General features: G+C 34.9%; 1 protein-coding gene across 2 annotated transcripts in view; it reads right to left on the bottom strand.

Annotated features, from left to right (window-relative positions):
• LOC150107094 (ankyrin repeat domain-containing protein 27-like) overlaps positions 1–12,034 on the bottom strand; it is a 515,355-nt gene that overhangs the window by 463,564 nt on the left and 39,757 nt on the right. For both annotated transcript variants that reach the window (XM_090390995.1, XM_090390996.1), the window contains one exon: positions 10,373–10,409. In XM_090390995.1, the coding sequence (XP_090247121.1) occupies positions 10,373–10,409 (37 nt within the window). The remainder of the gene's footprint in view (positions 1–10,372; positions 10,410–12,034) is intronic.

The following is a 12,034-nucleotide window of genomic DNA, read 5'->3' as shown; positions in this document are numbered from 1 at the left end:
TTTGGCGTTAAACCTTCTTTTACACAGTATTTTATAACCGCACGATACTCAATTTTATACATTTCAAGGGATACAGACAGCACTTTTGCTTCAGACAAGTATATAAAACAAACTACTTGATAGACTGAGTTACAATTTCACATGAATGCTTATGACAAATGTACCAACTTAGAAAAAAAAATCTTGCTGATAGTGTTACCGAACCAAGAGCTTTTCAGACCACCCTTGTATATATTATTTTATTTAATTATTTATTTATTTTTATTTATTTTATTATTTTTATTATTTTTTAATAAGTCAGGAAATTTAATGAACTTTTTTAGTTATCTTACAGGGTGTTCGGGATAAATTTGACATATTTATAATTAATTATATTTTTCCGTAAGTTACATGTATTAACACACACTTCTCTTCATTTAAAAGTTTGGACCCTTCTTCATTCATATACAAGATGTCAGAAAGGATGGATAGCTGGAACCCACCTGAATCATGGAAGAGAATAACTTGTATCATGATGATTCGTGCCCGCCATCAAAATAAGGATATTACGACTGCTGCCCAATGCTCCCTGAATACAGTAAAAACAATCAGGCATGAACTAGAGACTTGCAATGGTGACTACGAGGATGTAGCAAGAAGAAAGATCCCTAGCAGACGATCTGATTGCGTTCGTACAGCAGAATTCCTCGCAAATCTGCAGGAACAGGTGTTGAAGAACCCTGGCATTGGAATTCGGGCTTTGTTCGTGGAGTTGCTAACTGTAGTCAAGCCCTGGATAACAAGGGTAGCCAATGGTAGGCCGTATGTATGGCAGCAGGATTCGGCCCCTTGCCACACCTCTGGGAAAAGTCAAAAATGGTTGTCTGAAAATTTCTACGACTTCACCAGTCCAAATGTTTGGCCTCCAAACTCCCCAGACATTAACCCCATGGATTATTTTGTATGGGGCGCAGTTGAAAAAGACACCAATCGCACTTCCAGTAATACAAAAGCCCAGTTAATGGATAAAATTAAAACAGTTTTTGCGGCCCTTCCCAGGGAGACTGTAGCATCAGCTTGTTCGAGGTTCCGAAGCAGAATTGAAGCTGTGATCGATGCTAATGGTGGTTATTTTGAGTAAATCTTGTTGATAGTATTGTAATTAACTCTGCCTGTAATGTTTTTTTGTCAATTCATTAAATTTAATAGATACAAAGAAGATTTTCTTTTTCCTTACGAAACTGTCAAATTTATCCCGAACACCCTGTACATTAGCTACTAACATAAGCCTTTTGGAATTGTCAGTTATTGTTCTATCTGGTTTGTACTGAAGATGCCTGTGATACTTAGGCTAAAATTTTACTAATAAATAATATTTTACATGAGTTAATTCTGGTATTATAATTATCTAAATATGCATACTCACAGTAATTCCTTATTGAAACACGTATATGAGATTTCAAACACATACCACATGACCTAAGCTGTGCTAAGCATTGTATCCTGGCTCTTGGCAGCATTTCAAACTAATGGAATGTTCCAGATGTTCAATTCTGTAAGAGATCAACCTCACTCTACTACAGAGCATGAAAGTAGTACTCCTTACCATTGTGTGAATGTTCTTGAAAGGGATAGATATGGCAGTGCTGGGATCATGGTGTGGGGAAGCATTATGCTTAATGTATGCACCGAGTTACAAGTGCTGGAAAAAAGGGACTATGACTGGTGAACGATATTGCAACAAAGTTTTTCAATGCCATGTACAATTGTTCTGTGATGCTTTAGGCAAAGAATTCATTTTTATGGATAAAAATGCCAAACCAAATTGTACACGAGCAGTGGAGATACTTCTAGAGACAGAGGATATTAATCGAATTGAGTGACCAGCATGCTTCCCAGATCTCAACCCCATAGAACATGTTTGGGATGCAATAGGGAAATGCATTGATGCTTGAAATTCCCCTCCAAAAAACAAAACAAGGCCTTATCCTTGCTCTGAAGGAGGAATGGGGTAGTATGTCTCAAGAACTCCTGAATCACTTGGTGGTAATAATGGTATAACATTGTGAGAAGATGTTTCAGTATGGAACATGTCCACCCTGAACTGCATTGCAGTTCAGGGTGGACATGTTCCATACCGAAATGTCTCTCTGAATAGTTTTCTGTAAGCACTGTACATTAATGTCTTAACTATGTCTTAAGAAATTTGTAGCTATTGCCAAAAACATATTGCAATTAAAATTGTACAAAATCTATAACACATTTTTTGTGTAATGTAATTTATTAGGTTGTAGTCATGAAAATTTATTATCACAAATTTTCATGACCACAACCATTTGGCTGTAGTCATGAAAATTTTTTCGTATATAGGTAAAAATATAGTTCCTCCTTAGCTTTTGGGAAGCAGTGAATAAAAGCCATAATAATGTAATTGAGAAGGTTCAAGTCTAATTCCATTCTAATTCGCTACCAAAACTGAAATAAACAGGGCTTATATTGCATTCATCAACAAAAGAGGGAAATAAAACATGAAAAATCACAAGGACTGTCTTAAGTGTTCAGTAAAAATTTCTACCATCAAAAACTTAAAATGTGAAGAAAACATTTAAGGCAAACTTGACAAAAGAGCACACTACATTCAGGATAAATAATTTCGCCTTAAGAAATTATCAGAATAATTTCGATTTAAAAAAAAATTATATAAAACTAAAAGGAGTAAAATACTAGAACTTCACTGTGTACATAATGAACAAATAGTAGCATGGCTAATATTTAATCTCTATTAAATATTATATATATTCAGATATGTACAAGTGTACCGATGTAAATCAAGTCTAAGGTGATCTGGTATGGATATTTAAGATAACGATTATCACTCTTATTTAATGAAAGAAATACATGCACACAGTTTACAAAATGGTATTTCTATCATCTTATGTAGAGCTTGATCACTGGGCTAATGAATTCATAATAGTCATCTCAACAGATTTTTGGTAGAGCAAGGAAGATATACTTATCGCTTAGATGAATGTTGTAGAACCTAGGCAGATTCAAGAACAGTTTTAAATCTACATCTGTATAATAAAAATGCCAGACAATATTACCATAGCAGTAAGAGTAATGCTACCATTATCAGTGACCACAGAAAATGATTTTTAAAAAAATGTTGATCCTACTCAGAAACTGATCTACTTATTGTTTGCCACTAATCCTACCAACATTCACACAAAAAAAAACTAATCCTTAAAAGTGCTAGATAGTTACTGAGTAGTTCAGGTGGCAGGATAAGATTGTGTTATAAACATAGACCCTTCCTTCCAGATTTATGGACTGCCTAAAATACACAAACAAAACTCAGCTCAAATACAGTAATCCCTCGATTAATGCACCCCCAATTAGTGCGTTTCCGATTAGTGCATCATTTTTTTTCTGTACCCAAATTCGATTAGTGCACCTCTAAAATTCAATTACTGCACCTGTACACTAAGTGTAACTAGTAAACAATGTAACTAGTACACTAGTAAACATTAGTGTACACTAATGTACACTAAATGTTATAGATTTTAAAATTTTCCTATCTATACATTTTTATGGCTAACTATTTTAAAAAATCATTCACTAGAATGAAATAATTTAGTTACTGATTTACAATATTTTACAAAGTTATTTTGAATGGCATACTACACTACTTCCATGTGCACTATGTTCCAAATTTTTACCACCAAATACAACTTCTCTCATACAACCTATAGACCAGGGAATTATCGCAACCTTTAAGACATACTACCTGAGAAGAACATTTAAACAGGCAATAGAAGCAACATCTGGCGAGAATTCTATGACATTAGTAGAATTCTGGAAGAAATTGAATGTTAAATCTATTAAATCTGCTATTGAAAATATTCATCAATCTTGAAATGAAATTACTGCTAGCAATATGTGAGCTGTTTGGAAGCACATTCTTCCACATTGTGCAAAAGATTTTGGAAGCTTTTCAAATAAAATGGATAATGTTGTTGAGGAAATTGCCAACATCGGGCGTGAACTGGGTTTTGATGAGATTGACAATAATAACGTCCAAGAGTTAAATCTCATTCTGAAGAATTGAGTGATTCCGACCTGCTAAATTTAGATGCACAGCAGGAAGATCGTAAAGAATATGAAGAAAATTTAATCACTGATAGTCAGCCAAAAGAGATTTCACAGAAACAATTTGGAAATGTTTTTCTTACAATCGAAGTTTTTAAGCAGCAATGCTTAGAGGCCGATCCTGATGAAGAGAGAAGCAGTAAAATTTACAGAAGAGTAGAAGAGACAATAGGGCCATACCATCAGTTGTATGAAAAAAAGAAACAAAATGCCCACCAAACTATGTTAGCTCAATTCTTTGTTAAGAAGTAGAATAATAAAATTTATATTCTGAATATGTTTTATTGTCTTTCAGCTTCATGGTCTTCGTTTAACTAGTCCCTGAGACATACCTTAATTCTTTTATAAAAAAATTAAGGTTCAAAAAAGAAATCTGAGGAATGAATTATACTATTTCCCATAGGTTATTATATTCGATTAGTGCGTTTTGGATTAATGCGCCTGTTTTAAATGCGCCCATGGTGGGATCTGGTTCAGATCCCACCATGGGCATTGGATATTTGTGATATCCAATGTCCATGGATATCCTTAGGTGGGAGATGAATTTCATTGCATATAGTGAAATCAGTGCCCTGCTTACTGAAGGCCTGAAGGGTTCTGAATGCCATAATTTGTTATGGCATTGGAAGTTTATTTTTCACTTGGTTAGACTATAATAAATTTAGTTTAATCCTTTATCCAAGTATAAGCAAACAAAGTTTGCGCCTGAAAATATCTTCAGGACTGAGGTAAGGTAGTGCAACACCAGGCAACTCTGAGCAAAGGTGGACCAAGCTCTCATCACTCCTTGTCTCAGTATCTCCCATAATGCAAAGCACATCTCCTTGCAGACATGTATACTGCTATGCATTAAGGAAAGGGCCACTACCCAGACCGGTTTCAACCTTTATTGAGGTCTCGTCAGTGGGAGGCAGACCCAAATGTGGAGATACTAAGGCAGAAGCAATAGGGGAGGTCATATTTACCTATAGCAGTTGCCAACAGGTGTACCACCTTATTATTAAATTACTCTGGATTCAGAGAAAGATGTTGAAAGTCGATTTTTCACTTGGTTAGACCATAATAAATTTAGTTTAATCCTTAATCCAAGTGTAAGCAAACAAAGTTTGTGCAAAGAAACAAAGTTTCTTTCTCTAAATCCAGAGTAATTCAATAATAAGGTGGTACACCTGTTGGCAACTCCTATAGGTAAATATGACCTCTCCTATTGCTTCTGTCTTAGCATCTCCACGTTTGGGTCTGCCTCCCACTGATGAGACCTCAATAAAGGTTGAAACCGGTCTGGGTAATGGCCCTTCCCTTAATGCATAGCAGTATACATGTCTGCAAGGAGATGTGCTTTGCATTATGGGTTGCAAAGCACATCTTCACAAATTCCCAAGCATCGTTGGTGCTTGGGAATTTGTGAAGGAATATTTATTAGAAGCAACAGTAAGCTGTATACCATGAGTGAAGAAGAGGACACAATTTGGTGTAAAGTGGATGATAAACAATATCAAACAGGAACTGCAGGTTAAAAAGAGGTTACGGAAGAGATATAAGGAGACAGGTTAAGAGCAGATGCATGAAGAATATAAGACTCAGGCCAGGAGAGCGACTAGTGTGGTAAGGAAGGCAAAACTGGAATATGAAAAGAGATTGGGCCTGAGATCCAAAGAGAATCCTAGGGAATTTTTTTTAGCAATGTGGCCAATAGGAGGAGATTGTGGAAGAATGACATTGTTGGATAAAAATGGGAATAGAGTGACTGATGCAAAAGACATAGTGGAGTTGTTCAATGAATACTTTATTGAGATATTTCATCCTGGAGAAGAAGGTTTTAATACTAGAGGGATAGGGCATGTTTGGGGGTTTAGAAGAAAGAGTGCGTTTCAAATACTGAGTACTCTGGATGTCAATAAAGCAGTGGACCTGGATGGAATTTCATCATGGGTTTTGAGAGAAAGTGCTAAAGAATTGACAGATCTGCTCATCTAACTTTTCAATGAAAGTCTGCCCAAGGTAAAGGTACCCAAGGAGTGGAAGGAGGATAGTGCCATTGCATAAAGGTGCTAGCAGACCAGACGTGTCAAATTATAGAGCAGTTTGTGTTTCATCGGTAGTTGTTAAGATCTTGGAGAAATTAGTGAGAGACCATATACAGCTTTGGGCAGATGAGGTTAATGTCATCTATGAGAGTCAACATGGATTTGTTAAGGGATGCTGTTGCTTTTGTAATATGATTGCCTTTTATAATAAAGTGACAAGCGCAGTTGATGAGGGAAAGGCATATTCTGCCTTTTTTTTGGATTTTCAATGGAATTTGACAGAGTACTACATGATAAACTGATATTTAAATTGCAGCACATGCGTTAAGATGTCAGGTTAGTGAATTGAATTCAGGATTGGCTATCTAATAAATATCAGAGTTATGTATTGGGGGGGGGAGGCAATATCAAGAAGGCAGCAGATTACAAGTGGGGGTCCCACAGGGCTCAATATTGGGACCTATATTGTTTAACCTTTATATCAATGACATTGTCAGTGGATTGCAGATGATGTGAAGCCTTGACAGGTTATTAGTAATAGTACAGATGTGACAGCCCTGCAAGAGGATTTGAATAAACTGGAGAGATGGACAAATGAATGGAGATTTCACTTTAATGCAGCTAAATGTAGTCTTGAAGGTTGAGATATATCAATGAGACGGCTGCATAATCTGTCAGAGGAACTGTACTGGGAAAGGTAGAGGCGGCAAGGGATCTGAGGGTGATGATTGATAGAAACCTGAAATTCAGAGAATATATTGCAAAGGTGGTGAAGGTAACCCAGAGGATTGCTGTAATACTGAGAAGGACATTGACCTGCAGTGATAAAAGAGATGTCATTCCATTGTATGAAGCCCTGATCAGACCACACTTGGACTACTGTTCTCAAATTTTATCCCCAGGATTTGAAGAGGATAAATTAACTGTAGAAAAGGTGCAGAGACAGATAACAAAAATGGTATCAGGAGTGTACAATGTTAGTTATGAAGACAGGTTGCAGGAATGTGGACTACAGAAATGATGAACAGAAGAAGGAGAGGCAATATGATTGAGACTTTTAAACTGTTCAGAGGCGGTTATAGGGTTGATACTGGGGGAGTTCTTTCACTTGATGAAACAGAGAGAAGGAGCGAGGACAAGGAGTCATCCCTGGAAGTTATGAAAGGATGTTGTGAGCAAGAGGGTGAGGAGTGGTTTCGTTGCATGGAGGGTGGTTGAACCATGTAAAGCATTGTCTGGTAAAGTGGTGAGAGCAAGAACAGTCGATGAGTTCAAGGAGTGGTATGGTAGACTGCGTTTTTTAGGATGGGTCTCCCAAGGTAAGTCTTTTCACTCCATGGAGGCCTGAATCATAATAATAATAATAAACCCGAAGTAATTACTGACTTCAGTAATAATTAAAAGATAAAGTTTAAGTTTTCTTTGAATAAGTACTCAAGTCTAAGATCATTAAACTTTGGTTGCTGGTCACTAAATTGAAGTAGATGGGATTAGATGATAGACTAGTGAGTTGTAAAATAAAGAGGTTCCATTGTACAAGGCTTCAATCAGGCCTCGTATGTATTACTGTGCACAAATTTGATTCCCTGGTTTTTCATGATGATTGGTAAATGTCCAGAAGAATGACTAATGTCCTAACTGGTAATAACTGGAATGCTTTGCCTGACATTGTGGTGAATGCAAATACATTGAATGAGTTTAAAGCATGGTTTGATGGGCTTTAAGTGTAACAGTGTTTGCTTCTCACAATGAATCTTTTTACTCAATGGTAGTTTAAAAAAGGAACAAAGACATTTTAAAAGAACTAAAAACAAAATCAATAGAAGAAAACCTAAACAATTATAAACAAAAATGGATTGAACATGTAATCTGAATGGCCAACACCCGACATCCTAAACAAATACTAAAATATAAGCCAACTGGAAAAGAAGGCAGAGTAGATCTCAAAAAAGGATATTGGATGGATGAGACCGGAACAGACCAATATGGTCTATACCCGTAATTAGTGTTATGATGATGTAGTTTGATGTTAATAGCTGGCCTTTCAGCAATTAAAAGAGATGACTGAAAACAAAAGGAAAAGATTTATCTTCTTTCACATATAAGAAACAAAGAGCACTCCAATATTGTCAATATCTTATATTTCTGTCTTCTAGGGTAATTCTGACTATCAATCCATTTAGATCTTGGTCTTCTCTGAGTCTTTTTCTTGTCATCTTAATAACTCTTGCTTTGCTAATTTTTCCTCTCGCATTCTGTTTAAGTGACCGTAACCACTTGAGATTAACACTGCTTGTACATTCCTGAATGCAAACATCAATCTTCCTATTCATGCCAAATTTTTTTATAGCTGTTATCCGATTTAGCTAAAGAATCCTAGAGACCTGGATGGGATTTGTTTAGGAGTATATCATCTGCATAAAGCAAACAACTATGTTTGATGTCTCAAATTGTGATATCAGTTTTAATGCCAGTTTGTTTCATAATATGATCCATAAAAATGAATAAGAGCGTAAAGTAGTGTGCAAGCTTGTTTATACCTGCTTTTACATTAAACTTCTTGTGCTACCTTTAATTCTGACTGCAAACTTATAACTTAAAATATAGACTACACATTGCTCTTTATAATGTTCTACTTTCCCATATAACTGTAGCATATCTGAAAATCTTCTCTTGGCATCCTGTCAAATGCTTTTTCCTGATCTACAAAACATAAGTACAGATCTAATATCTCTTCAACAATTTTTTGTTACCTCTTCTCAAATATGCTTGCATAACTTTCACCTGGAATACTTATTAGGGAAATTACTCTGTAATTCTCACAATCAGTTTTATTTTCCTTTTTATACATGGGGTGAACTCTACTTAAATCATCCAGAATTCTACTTTCTCATAAGGCTTATAAAACTTTTATATTCCCATATTTGAGCATTTCTGGTTGAATATTCCATTCCTCGGGTGTAAATAATATCAAGGAGTAAAGGAAACCACATCCACAAATACAATAATTAAATGTGGCTTGTGTGATAAACTTTTTTTTTTAACTAACTAAGAGGTGAATGAAACTCTTGACTCAACACAAGGTAGCATTATACAACTCATACACGTGTCTAAATAATACTGCTGGCTCAGTTGGGTGAGTAGATTGTATTTCCACTCTTCAAACAATAGGTTGTGGGTTGATATCCTAATGCATACATGCATAGATGTTTGTGAATATCTCTATGTGGGAGAAACTTATAACCAGTGTGAGACTATCACTTGCTTATTAGTGACTTGAAATGGCTCAAAAAGGTTTTATGCTGGTCTCTAGAGCAGGGTCTTCCAAATATCTAACCATTTGTCTACCTGTAGTACTAATGTATGACCTTGCACAAAAGAGGACCTTATACCTGCACAGAAAGAGCAGTTGATTGAGCAAGATACTGGAGGATCTGACCATACTTACTATATATAACTTATGTATACTTTCTTTTTCTTCTTATTTTACTTATTATTCCCTGTATAATTCACCTACCAAATTTAAGCTGTTCTCATTTGTAATGTATCCTAATTTGTTGTAAATAATGTATCACTTACTTACTACTGTACCACTTGTGTCTGATACGAAATAAATAAGTACTAATGTATATGTTTATAATCTTCAACAGTTGAGTTTAATACACACGCGAGTGTGTATATGTACATGCACACACACAAAAAAACTATAATGGTATTCGGATAGTTTGAATTGAAAAAAAAAAAAAAAAAATCCATAAATTTAATATTTTTCTCTCTGTCTCCTGGGAACATCAGTTTAAAATTTCTGTTTGGGACTTTATCATGTGGTGTCTAGCCAGGTTTTCAAAGGTTAACAGGTTACTTGCATGTGATCACGCAAGTAACCTGTTACCCTATGAAAACCTGGCTAGACACAAAATGAACACATGAAGTTAGGAGAAATGCTATTCCAGTTAGTTCCACGTAGCTATTTTGACTAAGAGATAAAATATGCTCTCCATACATATCCTCATCTATTAATATTAGTAACAGATATATTATCTATAACAACCGCCATAAAATTATGCTGCAAAACTTTCATCTCTTTTTAAAAATCTAAAGCCCCAGTGTTCAGTTCAGGTCATCCATTAAGATTAGGCCAATATTAATACATTCACAGTAATATGACCAAACATAATGTAACTAAAAATTCATTAAAAAAAAAAAAAAAATCTTACCCTTTAAAAAATGGAGAAGGCTTTAATATGTGATAATCTGAAAGAAAAATGGAATTTGCTATCTTACTACTTTTCTTTACAAGCATGCATAGTGACACAAAACTGAATTTACAAAATTACTATTAGAAATCATAGTGATCTCTCAATTAACTAAATAACTGAACCTTAAATTAACTGACTCTTGAATGGGCTAGTATGTCAACAGACTTCTGGTACATCACTGTGTAACTGTACCTTCAAGTTAACCAACTCTTCTCTTATTCAACCAGCAAACTGATTTCCCACTGCAGTTAGATAAAAAGATAGTACAGTAAATCTTCAATTTAACATAAATTAACACTTTCCCCTGCCTTTTATAAAAGAGAATTAAGTATAAATAACCAAGAATTGAGATTTTGCAAAAATATTTTTGGACATGATCGTGTCAAGAAATATTAAAACAAATTATTCACATTACACAAAATCTACCTATCAAAGTATATCTCAGAATTTTCAGACATACTGGCAATAACAAGCAGCTATTAAAACTCAAATTCTAATCAATACTGCCCTATATTTATTCCCCATGATCTAAGCACATTAGCTACTTAATTAAAATCTTTTATTATTTTAATAGTTTTCACCAGGGTTTGCATTTAAAATAAAATGTTTTGAAACTCTGATACTTTAGTAACCGACAATTCAGTAGTTTAAAAAAAAAATCATTTTTTTAAACTGTGAATTACAGAAAATTCCAAATTAATTGTCAGAAAGTGCAATAATCTGACTATTAATGATTTACAACAGGTCCAATCATTTTTAATTTGTCTAAAAATCATTTCAAAAATAGTCTACTCTCAGTTTTATATCATGAAATGTTCTACAACTTGAATCATGAACTGCATATATATATTTAATTTTATAAATATTAAACCTTGCAGTCACTCACTCACACTCTCTCACACACAGTCTGGTACAGCAGTTGGACCGAAAAGAAGTAGAAATACTTAAATTAAAATTAACACAGAGGTATCAATGAATAGTAATTACCAATAACAGATCCACAAATAATCATCACTTTTCAGATATGTACAATCAAGGGGTATACAGGATACTATAGCAGTAGTACTTGATTAAGTTTGTCTTATTACTAACCTTCAATCAAGTTTTCTCCAAATTGTACTAATATCCATCATGGCAGCTACTAAACGATGAATATATATATATCAATTACATATTTTTCCATAGCACACCCAAGAATTTCATAGCATGCTATGCATGTGGCATGTAATGCATCACATGGATTATAAAAGTAGTAGATGAGGAATGGGAATGTGTTTGTGTGTGTGCACACATGCATGAGTGCATTAAATGAAGGCAATGCTAGGTGATTTTGGTGTTAGCATTAAGAGCTGTACAGATGTAGAGCTGCATAAAAAATGGATGATTGCTAACTTGTAGAAACCAGTATAGTGAGGATGAAGAAATTGTGAAAGCCGTATCAAAGGATTTGACTTGGACAGTGTGACAAAGTAAGATGTTTTATCGGATGGCCATGATTGTGCAAGTGAATGCCAAGTGGAAGCAGAGGAGTGGAGAGAAATAAAAACCTCAGAAAGGAAATGAAGGCATGATGAGTAAGATGAAGAGTGTGAATAAAGAGATTAAAAGACAAGCAATGTT

The sequence above is a fragment of the Typopeltis vanoorti genome, chromosome 4 (genome assembly GCF_054136105.1).
Source record: "Typopeltis vanoorti isolate ZY-2024b chromosome 4, IOZ_Tvanoo_1.0, whole genome shotgun sequence".
NCBI lineage: Eukaryota > Metazoa > Arthropoda > Arachnida > Uropygi > Thelyphonidae > Typopeltis > Typopeltis vanoorti.
This window is presented reverse-complemented; position numbering and strand designations above follow the sequence as displayed.